Source organism: Eriocheir sinensis, chromosome 17 (assembly GCF_024679095.1).
Source record: "Eriocheir sinensis breed Jianghai 21 chromosome 17, ASM2467909v1, whole genome shotgun sequence".
In the NCBI taxonomy this organism is placed as follows: domain Eukaryota; kingdom Metazoa; phylum Arthropoda; class Malacostraca; order Decapoda; family Varunidae; genus Eriocheir; species Eriocheir sinensis.
The window spans coordinates 21229174-21248218 of NC_066525.1; the positions used below are offsets into that span (position 1 = coordinate 21229174).

The 19045-nt window shown below is 44.5% G+C and overlaps 1 protein-coding gene across 1 annotated transcript; it reads left to right on the plus strand.

Moving 5' to 3' along the window:
* Window positions 1-284: 284 nt before the first annotated feature.
* LOC127000130 (uncharacterized) lies at window positions 285-17991 on the plus strand. Its single transcript, XM_050863549.1, has 4 exons — window positions 285-484; window positions 4128-4262; window positions 9767-9946; window positions 17777-17991. The coding sequence occupies exons 2-4, from the start codon at window positions 4166-4168 to the stop codon at window positions 17989-17991; spliced, it is 492 nt and encodes a 163-aa protein (XP_050719506.1). The 5' UTR covers window positions 285-484; window positions 4128-4165.
* The last annotated feature ends 1054 nt before the right edge of the window (window positions 17992-19045 follow it).

Genomic DNA, 19045 nt, shown 5'->3' on the forward strand with positions numbered 1-19045 from the left:
TCATTCACAGGCTTGCCAACACTGTTGACACATGTAATAATGATGCCCTTATAACCTTCACACCATTTCAAACAAAATTATTCCCCTCGTACACACAACCAGGTATTCTTCCTTCCCAGGTGTCACGAATCAGGCAAAAGTACCTGATATTCCTCTATTAATTTTATCCCTTAATTAAAACCCGGCACCTCATCAACCATTACAAAAACAAATAAAAAAACACATAATTCTCCCGCACTACAAGAATCTTTTTTTTTTTTTTTCCGTCCCCAGGTGTCGTGGATCAGGCGCCAGGACCTGCACGTGCTGACCACAGGTAACTTCACGTACACGACGGACACAAGGTTCCGCGTGCTGCACCTGCCCGGCTCGCCCTTCTGGAGCCTGGAGGTGGACCGGCCCGCCACCACCGACTCCGGCCTCTACGAGTGCCAGGTGTCCACGCAGCCCAAGATATTCCGCCGCTTCAGGCTCAGCGTTGTGGGTGAGTGGAGAGGGGCTGTGGGGGGAGGGGGGGAGAAGGGTAAGGGTATGGGTAGGGATGGGTAGAGAGATGTGGGTGTAATGGAAGAAGGAGGTCACCCATTGTGAGTAGTGGGGGGGATTCTGGAGCTGCCCTGTGTAGCAGTGTAGGCCACTCAGCCTCTTGCAGTCTCCCTATGGTCTTAGGATCTTATGGGTGTGTTATAGGTGGGGGAAGGGTGAGTACAGGGTGTGAGGGTGTGTTTAGGGCGGGGGAAGGGTGGGTACAGGGTGTGAGGGTGTGTTGGTGGAGGAAGGGTGGGTACAGGGTGTGAGGGTGTATTAGGGGCGGGGGAAGGGTGGGTACAGGTTGTGAGGGTGTGTTGGTGGGGGAAGGGTGGGTACAGGGGGTGAGGGTGTATTAGGGGCGGGGGAAGGGTGGGTACAGGTTGTGAGGGTGTGTTGGAGGAGGAGGAGGAGAGGGTACGGTGTGTGTGTGTGTTACTTGAGTGAATGGTCGTGTAATCGTACTCGTCTGTAATAGTCTGCGTATTGTGAATTTTGTTGCCAATCTGTAAGTTAACATTTGCTTAAGCTTTATATCAAATTCTAACATGTTTCATTTTAAAGCAAGTAAGCCTAACTAATTAACTAACAAACTAAACACGTACCTTACTGATTAGCTGACTACCAATGACCTAACATTTAACTAACCAACCAGCCAACTAACTAACCTATAAACTAACAAACAAACTAATCAACAAAATTAATGAACCAAGTAACAGTGCAGCGTGAGATGCAGATATATATGATAATTAATAAGATGGAGGTGCGTGTGTCTGAGTGTGTCGTGATGGTGTTGGTGTGGCGTGAGGGTGAGGAATTAGGGAGCAGGACGGGGCAGGGTGGAAGAGGCGTGCGTGGAGTGGGAAGGATAGACGATGGCTTCTGTCTTTCAGGTAGGCAGGGAGAGGGCGTTAGGGGAAGGTGTGAGGGGAAGGCAGCAACGTGAGCCTTTGTCCGCGTGTGTAGGTTAGGGTTGAGAGTTGCTGGCGGTGAAGTGTGAGGAGGTTTGTTGGAGTGTGTGTGGGAGTTTGGTGTGATATTAGTGTGAGTGAGTGGAGGAAAGAGGAGTGAGGTTACTTGGTGTGTGTGTGTGTGTGTGTGTGTGTGTGTGTGTGTGTGTGTGTGTGTGTGTGCTAGCATGGGATGAATGTATATGGATGACTGAGGGTAAAGAGGATGAGACGGTGTGATGCAGACGGGAAATGAGGGAGGAGGAGGAGGAGGAGGAGGAGGAGGAGGAGGAGGAGGAGGAGGAGGAGGAGGAGGAGGATTAGGTGATGGAGGAGGAGGAGGAGAAAGTTAAGTAACAGGATGTAGCTACCATTGTCTTCCGGTAACAACTTTCTCGAAAAATCAACCACGGGGGGAATATCACGAAGAAAAAATAAGTAAAAAAATGGTAAAAAAATAAAGACTAACGACTGTGTGTGTGGTGAGGCGGCGGGGAGATGAAAGGGCATGATGAAAGGACTTGACCTCACAGAAGGCTTAGAGATAAACAAGGGAAAAGGAAAGTGTATTGCGGCGACGAACCTGATGGGCGAGCCTCCCACAACTCACTCTGCCAGTGGGGTACCTCTTTGGCCAACTGGTTAAGGAGTGGCTCTCCCGTCTTGCTAATCACGGGTTCGATCCCCGGCGCCGGCAAAACCTTTCCTTTACTGGATTAATTTCTCGTGTGTTTCGTTACAGGCAGAGGTCGTGTTGGGGTATTGTAAAGAGTAAATTCTGGCATTTCAAAAGGATTAAGACCAGTGAGGGAAGAGAAAGATAAATGGAAGAAAAGTTGTAGTGTGAAAAGGTGGGAAGTAAAGAGACGTGTGTGGAGGTAGTGAGAGGCGATGAAAGGAATGTTGTTCAACGAAGAGACGGGAAAGAAAAATAGGCAAGAGGAATGGGAAAGAAAAAAATAAAGGAATGAAAATGAAAAGATGAAAAGAAAAAGAAGGAAGGGAAGGTAAAGGAAACATTAGGTCAGGAAGAAAAAGAAAGAAGAATGAGAAAAATAAGAGAAAGAACTAGAAATACAAGACTTGGAAGGAATAAAAACAAAAAAAATAATAATAAAAGCAAGGAACGAAAGATAAAAGAAGAACCACGGATATAAAAAAGAGGGAATAAACGAGGGAAAGAGTAAAACGAAAAATGAATAAATAAAATGAATCAAGAAGCCAAGGAATTAAAAAAAAGAGCTGAGAAAGAAAAGCGACGAGAGAGAGAGAGAGAGAGAGAGAGAGAGAGAGAGAGAGAGAGAGAGAGAGAGAGAGAGAGAGAGAGTCCTCTTCTTTCTCTTTTCTTTTATTATCCCTTTCTCTTCCTTACATCTCTATTCTTCCTCCTCCTTTCTTCTTCTGACATTTAAAATCTACTTTCTCTGATCTCTCCTCTTAATCTTTCTTCTCCTTCACCCTTTCCATCATCGATCAACGCCTTTTTTCCCTGTCTCTCTTCTCCCTAGTTTCTTCTTCTTCCTCTCCCTATTCACGTTGCCCTCAACAACACTCCTTCTTCCTCGAATATTCTTCCTTTCCCCTCCTTTACTGACCTTTCCTCCACTTCTCTCTTCCATCTTCCCCTTTTTTCCTTGTACTCCACTTTCTGTCGCACACCTTCGCCTCGCTTGTCTTTCTCTGCCTTTCCTTCTCGTCTTCTTCCCCTCCTGGTTATGTTTCTCTTATTTTCTTCCTTAATTCTTTCCTGTTTTCTCTTGTCTTGCTTCTTCTTCTTCCTCCTCCTTCTGTGCTTTCAATTTCCATTTCTTTTACCGTCTATTTTTCAACGTCTTCTGAACTTTTTTTCTAACTCCTTCCTTCCATTTTTCCATTTTTTCCTTACTCTGTGTCACCTTTACAGTCCTTCTTTCTCTTTTCCCTTCATGTTTACTGATTTCTCTTTATACTACGACACAACATTTTCATTTTTTTTTTCATTTTATCTTTCTTCTCGTTCTCTTCTTCATTGTTCACAAGAATTCTTTGTTTCTCATCCACTTGTCTTTCACCATCTCCATATTATTTCCGTTTTCTTTTCGTCTTTCTCTATATTTTCCTTCCCATAAGCGTCCTACAGATTCACCAAACTTTCTCTCCCTCCTATCAATTTTTGTCCTTAACTCCTCCTCCTCCTTCTCCTCCCTTTTTTCCCTATATCTTAACCTACAACTGGCCTGCTCGCAGCCGGCGTTTTGATGCCTTTTACTCTGATTTTTTTTTTTTTTTTTTTTTTTTTTTTGTTCATAACTTCCTTGGCCAGATGGTGACAACTATTTTTCAACGCCAATTTGCAAAGAACATTTGACAATGATTGCCACAGGAATGACAAATACCATTAAAGACGTGTACATATAACATGATTGATTTGTATATATTTGGGCAGAATGAAGCTACTAACCATGTTATAAGATTCATTACGTAATTGGTTATTCTGCCAGTGTGAACCGTAGAGCAAAGGACCTGAGATTTTATCATTTTTCAAGTCCTCTACTCAATACCCCTCCCCCCTCCTCTCCACCACACCCCTTTACACCCCTTACACACACTACCTCTTACACCCCACACCTGTCACCCCTAATCTAACTCCTTCCCCCCTCTCCCCCCCAGTCCCCAGCGCGCGCATCACCGGCTCGAGGGAGATCTTCATGAAGGCGGGCAGTGACATCAACATCACGTGCGTGGTGAAGGGCGCCATCAGGGGAGCGCCCGTCACCTGGTACCACGTGCTGCCCCGCGACCCACGTGAGTACACAGCGGGAGAGGGGAGATGGAAGGGAGAAAGATAAGGAAAAGATGATGGGTACGAGAGGAGGGGAAAAGAGATGTGAAAATTATGAAAGGGATAGGGAAGAGGGGAAAAGAGGAAGGAAGAGATAAGGGGATAAAGGATGGGAAGGGGAGGAAGGGAAAAGTGATGCTAGGAAGGCTAAAAGGGGAGAATGGATGCAGGGGAGGAAAGAAAGGTGAGGAGGAGAAAGATTATAAAGAAGAGAAAGAGAGGGAGAAAGAAAGATGAAGAACAAAACGAATGAAAGAGAAACAAAACAGAAGAAAGACAAATAACGAAAGAGAAAAAGCAGAAGTACAAATTGCAGATAAATGACAAAATGTGTGGAAGGGGAGAGAAAGGAGGGGTGAAAAGGGTTTGTGGTGGAGGGGAGTGAGTGGAGCTGGACGAATGTGGAGGAAGAAAGGAAGGAAGGAAGGAAGGGAGAGAAAAAGGGTTGTGTGTTTTGTTTTAAAGTGTGTTCCCTTTTTGTTACTTTGTTGTTGTTGTTGTTGTTGTTGTTGTTCACTCTGCAAGATTGAATGCTTTGCTCTTGTTTTTTTTTTTTCTTTCTTTTTCTTTGTCAAACAAAGCTTTTGATTTTGCGGATTCTCTCTCTCTCTCTCTCTCTCTCTCTCTCTCTCTCTCTCTCTCTCTCTCTCTCTCTCTCTCGTTTCTTAATTTGTCTATTTTTACATATTTTTACAACATTAATAATCCTTCTCTCTTTTCTAATATTCTTACCCGTTCTTTTTTTCCTTGCCTCTTATTCCTCTCCTTTTTTCCTATTCTTTCGTTCTTCACTTCATCGGAATCTCAGTCTCCACAGGCAAACATTTTCTTTTCTCTCTCTTATCTCTCGCGTTTTTCTCTCCTGCACTTTTCCCTCCATTTCCTCCGCGTCCTCTCTTCCTCCTTCCATAAAACATTTCCTAATACCATTCTCCTTTCTTTCCTCTCCCTCTCATCCACGTCTTCTCTCCACAGGCTGAGAAGATGGAGGGGGGGGGGGAGAGAGAGAGAGAGAGAGAGAGAGAGAGAGAGAGAGAGAGAGAGAGAGAGAGAGAGAGAGAGAGAGAGAGAGAGAGAGAGAGAGAGAGAGAGAGAGAGAGAGAGAGAGAGAGAGAGAGAGAGAGAGAGAGAGAGAGAGAGAGAGAGAATAATTACATAAAACACCAGCAAACTCCCTCCTTGACCCTACCTTTTCTGGACACATTTCATAGGGGATCAAATTAATTCTTAACAGTTTCTCACACTCTTACTCCCCCCCCCCCCTTTCTCTCCCCTCCCTCCTTTCTCTCCTTCCCTGTGTTTTCCTTCCCCTATTTTATCCTTCTTTCTCTTTATCATTATGTGCCACTGTAGTTTCTCTTACTCTCCCTATCTTCATCTTCTCTTTCTTCATTCCTCCAACAACAACAATAACAATGATAATAACAGTAATATGACCCATGACACACAAAACCAAAGAAATCTAAAAAGCATTTAAATTAAGACAGTAAACTTTGATCATTATTCAAGGAAGCAGTAACAACACAGGATCCTTGCCATAACAACTACTACATAACAACACACAAACATAAAAACATGCCCCCACACACCCATACACGTATCCCCTTCACACACACACACACACACACACACACACACACACACATATATACATAGACACTCACACCCACCCACCCACCCACACACACACACACCAACACATCCCACCAACCCAGCCACACACTTCCTTCCTCCTTCCTTACACCCTCACAAGTCGTTACATAAGAGAAAAAGCCCCATAACGAGGAGTTCTCAGCAGTCAGGAGCGCTCTTTATGCCTCGGCGCTGCCCCTGTGAGCCACGCGCCCGCAGAGGCCGTTCCGGGGCGCGGGTTGGCCCTCCACCCGTGCCCTCGAGGCCCATCCCCACAATGTACCGCCGACACTCTTTCCGCGACGCCCCGATAATGGAAATAAAGTATTCACGGCCGGTGTGGTGCTGGTTTGGGGGCGACTGGTGTGTTGGGAGGGAGATTCGAACCTCTTTGTAGTATATTGCTGTATATTGAAGTACAATATTCTTAGTAGTGGGTAATGATAAAGTGAAGAGGGAATACAGAGAAGAGTTCTTGGGGGAGTTAGTGTTGTTTTGGGAGCCTCAGGTGTGAAAAGAGAGTATTAGGGGTGAAACTCGAATCCATTTGTAGTTTTTAGTATTTTACCTTATTCACATTTTTCTTTTAACAGCAGAGCGTAATAATAAAAGTTATAGAGTGTTCACGGGCGGGAGATTCGAGCCTTTTTATGGAGACGTCTTTATTATTTTAACTGTATTTACGTGTTTTTACAACGGGGCGTAATAACAAGAAAAATCAAGTGTTTACAGAAAGGGAACAAGAGGAGTTAGGAAGAGGAATTCGAACCGAACCTCCAATGCTATAATCTTTGTGTTCAGCTTAATTTCCTTAAGAGCCTCAGTTCTAACAGAAATATAGTAGGGGATGGAAGGCAGTTTGGTGTGGTAGGAGGCAGTTAAAGAAGGGCAAGGAGGTGCTAGGAAGGAAAGGAGGTGATAGGAGGGGAATCTGAACCAATGAGCTGTTATGGTATGCGTTGTTACTTTGCATTGAGTGGCTTTGTTGGGGTGGTAACGATAGAGGACGCTAAGAGGGAATGGAGGTGCTAAGAGGTCAAAGGAAGTGCTAGGAGGGGAATCTGAACCAACAAGCTGTTGTTGTATTCATTGTTTTTGTATTCAATAGCTTTCTGGGGGTAGTGATGGGAGAAATAGCGAGTGAAAAAAAAGCTGTCGAACCTCGGTAACTATTATATACTTTTTTTTCATTGCGCCCTGTAGGATTTTGCAGCAACATTAAAACTATAGAAAAAAATGTGTTCAGATAAAAAGGCTTGGTATGAAAAGTCTTTTTTTTTGTTGTTGTTGTTGCATCCTGTAGCTATTTATTAACACCGTATCCTTTGTCGCATCTTTAGCAACTTTGTTCATCACAAGCGCAATGATAACGGGTATAAGAATGTTTATAGATAACTTTCCTGGTGGTTTGAGGTCACTGGATGTAAAAGAAGGGTGTTGAAAACGTGGAAAAAGTAGAAGAAAGAGAATATGAACTTGAATCACAGTCTGTCGTTTATTCAGCATTTGTTCTACGAGCGCAATGATAACGGGCATAAGAGTGTTTAGATATAACTTTTTTCAGGCATGGAGGTATATATACCTCCATGGTGTCAGGAGAGAAATTCGAGCTTGTGTTATGGTCTTTGTCGTCTATTCAGCAACTTTTCTTCACGACCTCAGCAATAATGGAAACTAGATTTCTGAGAAGGAAACTTTGAAGATGGCCTAAGCTGCGAGGTGTGAAGAGAGTGTTCAGAGGGTAAAGGTGCACCGCGAGGGGGAACTCAGGCAGAGTAACTCTTACCGTGGTCGTTGTCGAGTATTTAGAGACGACGAGAGAAAAGTGATTTTAAGTATTTTTTGGTATCTCAGAATGTTAGTATTTCGTATTAATATTTATCATTAGTATTTTATCACTAGTATTTTTTCAAGTTAATTTTTATTATTAGTAGTATTAATATTATTTTTCCAAGAGTAATATTTTTTGGTTTAAGTATTAGTGTTACTTTCTCTTAACGAGGCGCAGTAATGATAAACATAAGACTCTTTAGAAGGAGGCTTATTAGGTGGAAGATGAAGTCACTAGGTGTGAAAACTGTGTTAGGAGGAGAACAAGGATGGACTAATAAGGGGAATTTAAACACCTTAATATTATTTCGTGTTTCCATCCTTTGAGTGACGCCTGGTAATACTGGAAGTGGAAAGTGCTTAGGGGGACTTGCCGGTAGTGGAAGAGGTGTTCAGAGAGGGGTTCGAACCGATGTTCTTAGTTAACACGTTGGGCTTGGTTTATTTTCCATCCACTAGCTTTCTAATATCCCAAGCAGCATTCCTTGGTTGTGGGTAAATCTTGTTCGCCATACGCTTTAAGAAATTAACTTCTCCTCCTCCTCCTCCTTCATCTATTCTATCCTGTTCTATCACACGTAGACTACTAGTAGTAGCGGTAGTAGACATACACCCTCGTCACAGGCCGCCAGGCCTTCTGGTGTCTGTTCTTCCTATGTATTCCTCCTCCTCCTGATCCTCCTCAATGCATCAGAACTTTCGCAATCCCCTGAAATCTTTCAACATATTCCTCCAATCCCTTAAACGAAGGACAGAGATAGTGGAAGTCAATAGCCATGATCGAAACTATTACTCATTCTACTCTTCCTTATCTCCTTCTTTCTCCTGATCCTTCTTCACATAGAGTTCAATCTTATTCTTCTGATCCAAATATTTATTCGACTTTCTTCCTTCAGCAGTTAAGAAAGAGAAAGTGGAGGGTAACTTTATACTCATCTTCTTTCTCCCTTTTACATTCTCTCCTTTTTCCCATCTTCTTTCTTCTTTTCTCTCCCTCTCCTCAACCGATATCTCATCTTCATTTTCAAGCTTATTATTTATCTTATTTTTTCTCCTCTTCTTCTTTCCCTTTCTCCTCACCTTTTTTCTAGTCATCCTCTTTCTCTTACTCCTAATCTTCCCTCTTCTTCTTACTCCTTTTTCTCGCTTTTTTCTCCATATTCTACGATGAGGTAGCGTAGCTTGCTTTGGGTGATCAATGATATGAAAATGTTGTGGCTTGAGGCGGAGCTTACTGGCTGAAGCAATTTGATCACGTTTAGGCTGTGCTGTGTGTCTACGGTATGCAGTCTGCCTATGCACCTGGCTAGTTACTTAATTACCTGTCTTGGCCACTTGAGTGTTCGTTAAATCAATGAGTCATTCGTTTATCTTATGTAATACGTCCTCCTACTTGTCCAACCCCCCAAAATGGTAGAAAGAAAACTGTGCTATTTCCTTTCACTTCTTTTTTACCTTTTCTTCATCATGGCTTTCCTGTATATCTACACTCATATTTCTTATGCAATCAATTAAACTTTTTTTTCTACTATTCTACTATTCTACTATTCTACTATTGCCCATCATCATTACCCTCCATTTTTTCCTCTTTTAAAAGCATCAAAGCCATCTCTTTTCAACACCAGCAATTACACGTTCTTCCCATTCCTCATCTTTATCGACGTTCTCCTCCTCTTATTCTTTCTCCTTAACGACTCGGGGTCACACAAACAAGAAGACAGTGGAGATTAATCACACTTTGTTCCTCTCATTCTCCCTTTGTTCAGCGATGAAAGCACGATCAATTACAACTCATAATTATTATATCCTCCACAGACAAATTACCATCAATTACAGATCCTATTTTTTTCCCTACAGCCAAATCACAATCATTTGCAAATTTTCTCTCCTCCTCTCAGTTACGACTTCTCTTTTCTTATGTACGTACAAACCACCGTCAATATCTCTTCCTATTTCCTCCTCTACAAACCAGACACCGTCACCTCCATCTCTCTCCTCCCCGCAGCCAAAGAGGAGCTGGTGGAGATCAACGCCGGGGGTCGGGGCGGCGTGCAGCTGGTGACGGACAAGAACTCGGGCACCAGCTGGCTCCTGCTCACCCACGCCACCTGGAGGGACGCCGGGAACTACACGTGCGCGCCCGTGCACGCCACGCCCGCCTCGGTGTCCGTCCACATGCTTGACGGTGGGGGGGGAGGGGAGAAGGGATGAGGGGGTGGCAGGGGTAAGGGGGGAAGGGAGGGGGTTATAGAGGAGGAGGGGTGGACAAGGTGTGTGTGTGTGTGTGTGTGTGTGTGTGTGTGTGTGTGTGTGTGTGTGATAGGTAGATAGATATAGATAGCCAGAGAGAGAGAGAGAGAGAAAGAGAGAGAGAGAGATTATCAGACTACATTACCATTATTTCCAGCCTAGGGGGACGAACATCTAAACCCGACACACACACACACACACACACACACACACACACACACACACACACACACACACACAAACACACTCCGTGGCGCAACTGGTCAGAGCGCTGTGCTGCCAGGCTTCACGATCTGACAGGGCGGCGGTTCGAGCCCACTCAGGCCGGATTCTTTCCGTGTACTAGGAGTGGTTACTGTCCCCCCTTGAGCAAGGGGGATGGGGTGTGTGGTGTGTGAGGTCCTGGCAGTACCCAGAGGTCGACGATAAAGAGCACTTGCTCATGTCGTGAGGGTACCTGGTGGCGATAACGAGTTCAATACGTGATCAGGCCGTGGTGGTGAATTACACACAGGGTCGGCAGCAACGCGCGGCGCTGCACTTGTCACCTTCGCAAGAATTCCCCTGGGGCCCACTCCTCGCGTCTATCCGCGGAGGGGGGGGGGGGACTATCTAACCCCAGGCGTTAGTCGAGCCCTGGGCCAAGCTTACCGCTAAGTATAGTATTGTGATAGTTTGACAAGGCTTCTGTGCTGTGAAAGTAAAAATCACTCAGAGGACCCCGGCTAATCCTTTTTGAAAATATGTCTTGTGAGAGCCAAAAGTGTTTGAGAATACGGGGCAAAGAAAGGTGGTGTTAGAGAATGACCAAAAACTCGGGATAACGTAACTACTGTACGAAGTGGAAGACCATTTTAGAACTGTTGTGTCTTGGGTTACGACGCGGCCGTCTGTTTTGTTGTACTGCTGACCTGTGAAGGAACTCGGCTGTACTGCTAAACTTAAAGATGATGTGATGATGGCATGATGTGAGGGCTTTGAAGAGGGAGGTTTGAAGATGTTGATGGTGGTGATGAGGAAGAGGACGTGCTGCTCATGGACACTTGCCATAATGACTTTTAACAAACTTAGGAAACGAGAATCAAGGCAGGTCTAGATTTTAACTTGAATTGGCCATCTTTTTCTATTTTAATAACTGTATTTTAGCAACAACGAATAATGGACATATTAATAGGTTTGCAAAGCTGTGTCTCGATCTAGAGCAGTTGGTTCAACACCCTACACGCATTCCCGACCGTCTTGGAGACAGGCCCAACATTCTAGACCTCTTCCTTACCTCTAATCCTTCTGCTTACTCTGTCAAACTGTTCTCTCCGTTGGGCTCCTCCGATCACAACCTTAGTTCTGTATCCTGTCCTATCGCTCCTGTTCATCCTCTGGACCCACCGAAGAGGCGATGCTTCTGGCATTTTGCCTCAGCTCGGTGGGACGACCTGAGGATGTACTTTTCCAATTTCACATGGAATGATTACTGCTTCCAGGATGGAGACCCCTCTGTGTGTGCCCAGCGCATAACAGAGGTGATTGTCTCTGGAACGGAGGCATACATTCCACGTTCTTTCTCTACTCCTCATGCTGAAACGCCTTGGTTTAATCATGCATGTTCTCTTGCTATTAAAGATAGAGAGGCAGCTCACAAAAGGTTCCAGAGCCTTCGCACTACTACTAATCATGAACTTTACATTTCAGCCCGGAATCGTGCCAAATCTATTCTCCGACCTACCAAAACCTCTTTCATCAACAGAAAATGTCAACACTGCTCTTTCTAATTCTTCCCGTGACTTCTGGCACCTAGCCAAAAAGATCTCCACCAATTTCACTTATTCCTCTATCCCACCTCTCCTTAACCTTGGCGGGAGCACTGCCGTCTCATCTATCTCTAAGGCTGAACTCTTCGCTCAGACTTTCTGTAAGAACTCCACCCTGGACGATTCTGGGCATATTCCTCCTACTCATCCCCCGTCTGACTTCTTTATGCCTGTTATTAAGATTCTTCATAATGATGTTTTATATGCCCTCTTTGGCCTCAACTCTCAGAAGTCTTATGGACCTGATGGAGTGCCTCCTATTGTCCTTAAAAACTGTGCTTCCGTGCTGACACCCTGCCTGGTCAAACTCTTTCGTCTCTGCCGATCAACATCTACCTTTCCTTCTTGCTGGAAGTATGCCTTTGTTCAGCCTGTGCCTAAGAAGGGTGACCGCTCCAATCCCTCAAACTACCGCCCTTTAGCTTTACTTTCCTGTCTATCAAAAGGTTTTGAATCAATCCTTAACCGGAAGATTCAAAAGCACCTTTCCACTTCTAACCTTCTATCTTATCGCCAGTATGGGTTCCGCAAGGGGCGCTCTACTGGCGATCTTCTTGCTCTCTTAACTGACTCCTGGTCATCCTCTCTTAGCCGTTTCGGTGAAACTTTCTCAGTTGCGCTAGACATATCGAAAGCCTTCGATAGAGTCTGCCACAAGTCTTTGGTTTCTAAACTGCCCTCTTTCGGATTCTATCCCTCTCTCTGTTCCTTTATCTCCAGTTTCCTTTCCGGCCGTTCTATCTCTGCGGTGGTAGATGGTCACTGTTCTTTCCCTAAACCTATCAACAGTGGTGTTGCACAGGGCTCTGTCCCATCACCCACTCCCTTCCTGTTATTCATCAATGATCTTCTTTCCATACAAACTGTCCTGTTCACTCATACGCCGACGACTCCACTTTGCATTATTCAACTTCTTTCAATAGAAGGCCATCCCAACAGGAAGTACACGACTCCATACTGGAGGCAGCAGAACGCTTAACCTCAGACCTTGCTATCATTTCCGTTTGGGGTAGAAGGAACCTTGTGTCATTCAGTGCCTCAAAAACGCAATTTCTCCACTTATCAACTCGACACAATCTTCCAAACACCTATCCCCTTTTCTTCGACAACACTCAGCTGTCACCTTCTTCAACACCAGATATCCTCGGTCTATCCTTAACTCAAAATCTCAACTGGAAACTTCGTATCTCCTCTCTAGCTAGATCAGCTTCCTCGAGGTTGGGTGTTCTGTATCGTCTCCGCCAGTTCTTCTCCCCCGCACAGTTGCTATCCATGCACAGGGGCCTTGTCCGCCCTCGTATGGAGTATGCATCTCACGTGTGGGGGGGCTCCACTCAAACAGCTCTTCTGGACAGAGTGGAGTCTAAGGCTCTTCGTCTCATCAGCTCTCCTCCTCCTACTGATAGTCTTCTACCTCTTAAATTCCGTCGCGATGTTGCCTCGCTGTCTCTCTTCTATTGCTATTTTCACGCTGACTGCTCTTCTGAACTTGCTAACTGCATGCTTCCCCCCCTCCCGCGGCCACGCTGCACACGTCTTTCTACTCATGCGCATCCCTATACTGTCCAAACCCCTTATGCAAGACTTAACCAGCATCTTCACTCTTTCATCCCTCACGCTAGTAAACTCTGGAACAGCCTTCCTTAATCTGTAATTCCTCCTGCCTATGATTTGAACTCTTTCTAGAGGAGGGTATCAGGACACCTCTCCTCCCGAAATTGGCCTCTCTTTCGGTCACATCTTTTGATTCTTTTTTTTAGGAGCAGCGAGTAGCGGACTGTTTTTTTATTATTGTTTCATTTTTTTGTGTGTGCCCTTGAGCTGTCTCCTTTGTTGTAAAAAAAAAAATATATCGTTTCGTAAGGCTATTCTTGTGCAACATTTTTTATTGGTTTCAAGGGACATTCACCTCAACGTTATAACATAAAGGTGACAGCCGAGTCCTCCTGCCACGCATCAGCCTCCAGGCAACAGAGGACGCGGATGAAAGCCAGACGGAAAATTAGGCATGGAGGAGAGTTTTTCGACCCATATTCTCAAACACTTCGGGGCTTACTCACACAGGATAAAGCTTTCGTAGGGGTTGTGTTAGTACTTCCACGGGTATGCATGTGCCTACTGATAGCTTGACGAGGCTTTTGCACCATGAATGCGAAGAACACTTATGAGAACCCGACTAATCTCAAACCTTTCGCGGCTTACACACCTACAATGGACAAGGCTTTCCTTGAGGTTGCTGTGGGTGTATCCACAGGTAGTTGTATGAGCCTTGTGATGGTTTGACAAGGCTTCTGCACCATGAACTTGATAAACACTCATGAGAACCCGACTCACCTCCTCTGTGACCTTTGGTTTTCTTTTTGTTGTTGTTGTTGTTGTTGTTGTTGTTGTTGTTGTTGTTGTTGTTGTAAGAGCCGAAAGCGTCTGAGAATACGGGCCTGAGTGACTCCGTGAGGTATTTGGGGTTTTGAAAGGGTTATCCGCGTGGCTTTTGTTGGATCCTCTGATTGACTTTTAGCGGGTCATTGTGATTATTTTTTGGGGGGGAACCTTTTCGAAGGGTTCGCATGAATGGAAGAGATTCTGTATTCGGCATTACCTGTGGGCTCTGGGATCTCCTTGCGACTGTCATCAAAGTCGCAATAGTAGCCTTCGTTTAGTGTTGTTGGTCCTGACGAGTAATTTGTTGCTCCTTCCGCTTTGGTTGTGTGAATGGATGAAGCTCGATACATGATCATGGTTCGATATTTATTGATTTCTGTGTAACGTTTTAGGATTCTCGTGCTATTGCCTTTAAATTCGCTATAGTACTCTCAGTGTGGGTTTTCTTCTAATTTATCTCTTTCGTTATGCTTATGAGATCGGGTAAGGGTCCTATGTGATTTCCCGGCCTCTTGTGATGCTGCCATCAAATTACCTGTAGTACTTTTTGTGTAGTTCGTCCTTACGGGATTGTTTTAGCCACTCTTGATGGATCCGTGTGAATAGATGAGGCTCTTTATTCGGTATTTCCTGTGTTATTCGGTGGCTTCTCCTGCTGCTGCTGTTAATTTTTTCTGCATTATTACCAATGAGTCGTTCCCGGCGCGACTCCGGTACTCGAGCCAGAAAAGGAGGGCCGAGCTACCTCCCAACTTGTGGAAACGGATCGCCTCGTTCCGCGGCATTTTCCATCGACGGGCGGCAGCAGAGCGGCTTAATATTCCTTCAGTTATAATCTCAGGGAAATGTAAGGCCCGAAAAATATGGCCACATACGAAACGTTCATTGTTACGGGTTCTGTTCCTCGGCGCGGTGCTCGCTAACGATAACCTCGCCAGAATTACCGTGACATCGCTAATAACTACTGCCCCTAAAAGACACGTTGAAGCATTAGGAAGTACATAAGTGGAATTCAATGTCAAGCCGTCAGTGCCTTCCCTAGGATTCCAATTCAATAAAACTACCTGATACGACACAAAATTCCATCAACTCTCACTATGAACGGAGCGGCAGTAATAGTAGTAATAAAAGGACTTAAAACCACGAACATTTACTTACAACGAACTCATCAACATTTTAACAGTCAGATGAGCAGCTACTAAACCTAATAAAGCTAAAACAAATATCCATCCAATTGCACTTGCCACTAGACAATACTAAACTTAATTCTAACACCAATACTAATAACACGAGCAACAATCGACTGTATAATCAACAAGCAAACTAACATGCCTAAAAAGAAGCCATTTGCTTATATTCATACCCTAATCAAATAAAGCAGGAGTATAGCTATATATTAGTTCAGCGTTATCATGTCGAAATAAACGAAGCAACAGTAATAATAATAAAAAAAATAAAAAATAAAAATAATAATAATAATAATAATAATAATTCAATGATACCAACCAGGCCTTAATGACACCATACGACGGACAGCTGTTTCTAAGTCATCAAACAAACTCTTATTGGCTGCCACGATGCATGGTGCATGTGTGAGGGGGATGGGGGAGAGAGAGAGAGAGAGAGAGAGAGAGAGAGAGAGAGAGAGAGAGAGAGAGAGAGAGAGAGAGAGAGAGAGAGAGAGAGAGAGAGAGAGAGAGAGAGAGAGAGAGAGAGAGAGAGAGACAGAGAAGAGATAGAGCAAGGAAATAGTGTAGGACGACAGAGAAAAAAACAAGGAAAAGTGAAAGGAAAAAAAAGGAGTAAGAAGAAGGACTTTGAGGGAGTGAGATGAAGTAAAAGGGAGTAGGGTGCATTCTCTCTCTCTCTCTCTCTCTTTCTTTCTCTGTGTGTGTGTGTGTGTGTGTGTGTGTGTGTGTGTGTGTGTGTGTGTGTGTGTGTGTGTGTGTGTGTGTGTTAGTAATGATTATATTCGTTTTTTTTTTTGTATATATTTTGTATATCTTGTTTTCGTGTTTTTCTGTTGTCTTTTCCAATTATTTTATCTTATGTTTTCCTTTATCATTTCTTTTCCTTCTGTTTTCTAGGTTTGATCTCATATTCCCTTCTTTTTGTTTTGTTTTTGCGGCTCCTTTCATCTCGTTATTTCGTATTTTTATTCCCTCTTTCGCTGATATCAGCTGTTTTCGTGTTGCTGTTTTTCCCTCAACATTTCTTGCTGATTTTTTTTTCTTTTCCTCTTTATCTTTTCCTTACTTCATCATATAAGTTCTGATACTTTTTACGTTATTTTGCTTTCTTACATTTTGCTGATGATTCTCTTTTGTTTTTTTCCAACGAAAATTCCAATCTTGTTCTCTTTTCTCTCGCAATGAAAATCCTCCTTTTGATTCTATTCGCATGATTCTTTATCCCCCTTGTCCTTTTTCTCCCTCGTTATTACTCTTCCATTTTGTCCCTCTCCTCTCTGGGTTCCTCCCTTAATCCCCTTTGAATGCACTCCTCCTCCTCCTCCTCCTCCACCTTTGATTATATAGTTAGTGTAGCTTGTCACAAACAGCCTAGTCAGGACCATCAGGTCTGCTGTTGTTTGTTCTTTCTTTGTGTTTCTTTGTGCTCCTCCTCCTCGTTATACCATTCCTCTAATCCCTTTTATTCCTTCCCATCTGGTCGTGTTGTATCCTCAATCGCCTTTTATTCAATTCCTTTTAGACGGCTCGTTCCCAAATCCATTTTAGGTTATTCCTCTTCGGCGCTTCGTTCCTCGGATCCTCTTTGTTTGACTAACTTTCGCGTTTTCCACCCCTCCTGATCCTCTTTTGTTCTCCGCCATGAGGATTTTATCTCTCTCGTCTTACTTCGGGTTATCATCTTTGTATGTTACTTCTGCTCTTCCTATTTTATGACTCCCTTTTCCTTCTTTTTTGCCTTTTATCTGTTTTTTGTTACTTTCGTACATATCTTTTGCGTTACATGCATTGTCCTCTGTCTTTAGTGTTTTATCTCCCATCTTCCTTCGAGTTCTTGTTTTCGTGTGTGCTGCTTCTACTCTTCCGTACAGTGTTCTGAATCCCCTATCTTTATTTTTGCTCTGTCTGATTTGATGTTATATTTCCATCTTCCTCTTACGTTTATAATGTTCCCTTCTTTGTGTTTCGTTCCATTTTCCTATCTCCATCGCTAGCTCTCTTTAGTTCTCCATGTGACCTAATACTACTAACTTTCTACTTTATTCATCTTCCTTGCGTGACTGTATAGTGGCATAAGATCTTGCCATGGTAACAGGATACCATAAAATCCTTCCTTCCCAAACATCAATATAACATAAGGATAATTTTCTTCTCCTTTTTCGCTTGTCTCTTAACTACGTATTTGGTTCACTATTCATTCTTCGTTCTCTTTTCACTAATCGTTCTCTTTCTTATGATCACATTCGTTCTCTTTCTTTCAGACCCCTTATGTTCTTATGATCTTATGTCCCTATGTAGTCTCCTCTTTCTTGGTCTTTGAAACAATAATCCTTCCTTTCCCCACCGTTGCGTGCCCTTGATCCCCGTTCCTTTCCCCCAGAAGAGGCTCCAGCCGAGCTCCAAAACGACCCCCAGCCAAGCCGGGCCCAGACGTCCACCCAAGGAACACCAGGCCTCCCGCTGCTCCTGCTGGGGCTTCACCATCTGCTGGGGCGCGACGTGCCGAGAACGTGGTGCCTCTGGGTTCTCCTGGGGGCGTGTCTAGTGCTCCCCAGCGCCATCAGGGGTACGAGTGGCCTTCAGGACGCCTCTCAGACTAGTGAAGCACCAGCAGGATCGTTAACAGTCGCTGCGAGGGATGGAAACAGAATCCTTCACGTCACGCTCTTAAGAAAACAGGAGTTGGGAGGTGATTTGAGCATACCCTTGGGTTCCTACACTCCGTCTTCTTTCCCTGCATCCTACACTCCCTTATCCTCTTCCTCCTCCTTCGTCTCCTATACGCCATCCTTCTCTTTGTTCTTAAAATCCTACACTACCTCCTCCTCTTCCTTCTCCTCCTCCCGAAGGCACCATTATCGCCAACTCAGAGTTCCGACGCCCACATCTTTGATCAATCCTCCTCCTCCTCTTCCCCTTCTCTCACCCACGCCTCCTGCACTTCTGTTGGCGGTAGTGAGTGTTCTAAGCGCTAATTTGTTCACGGATATCCGTCAGGGTTACTTTATTGACAAAAATTCACAGAGGTCATTGACACGGACAAGACATACAAGGGACGTGTTTTGTGTGTATATGCGTGTATGTGAATGTCGTTTAGCGTGAATAACATTTACGTGTTAGTGTGTGTGGTGAGCAATATGTAGAAGGAGTGTATAGCAGGACGAGGACAGACAGTAGATGATAAACGAGTTAACAATGAAGACGCGACACAACAGACAGGGCGACAAGGACATCAAAACACTAATGACAAAAACAGAGTAACAGAGTCTGTGCTGTAGCACCACATTCTCTGAGAAGTCACCGGGTAAGAGAGCACGCGATTTGAGCGGTGACTGCTACAGATACCCCCCCCCACCCCCCCAAAGAGCGATAAGTTGCGTTGCGCGGTGAGTTGCGCTGTGTTGAGTTGCGCGGTGAGTTGCGCTGAGTTAAGTTGAGTTGAGGTGCGCGGTGAGTTGCGCTGAAATGCATTGCGTTGCGCTGAGTTGAGTTGTGTTGCGCGGTGAGGACAGCTACGGTGAGTCGAGCTGAGGTGAGTAGCGCAGTGAGGACAGCAACGGTGAGTCGAGCTGAGGTGAGTAGCGCGTAGAGGACAGCTACGGTGAGTCGAGTTGAGTTGCGCGGTGAGGACAGCTACGGTGAGTCGAGCTAAGG

Excerpts from the sequence above, each read along its gene's own strand:
- LOC127000130 (XM_050863549.1), top strand. The coding sequence starts at position 4,166 with ATGAAGGCGGGCAGTGACATCAACATCACGTGCGTGGTGAAGGGCGCC. Across the intron at positions 4,263-9,766 it reads CGTGCTGCCCCGCGACCCAC|CCAAAGAGGAGCTGGTGGAG; the intron begins GTGAGTACACAG and ends TCCTCCCCGCAG. Across the intron at positions 9,947-17,776 it reads GTCCGTCCACATGCTTGACG|GCTCCAGCCGAGCTCCAAAA; the intron begins GTGGGGGGGGAG and ends CCCCCAGAAGAG.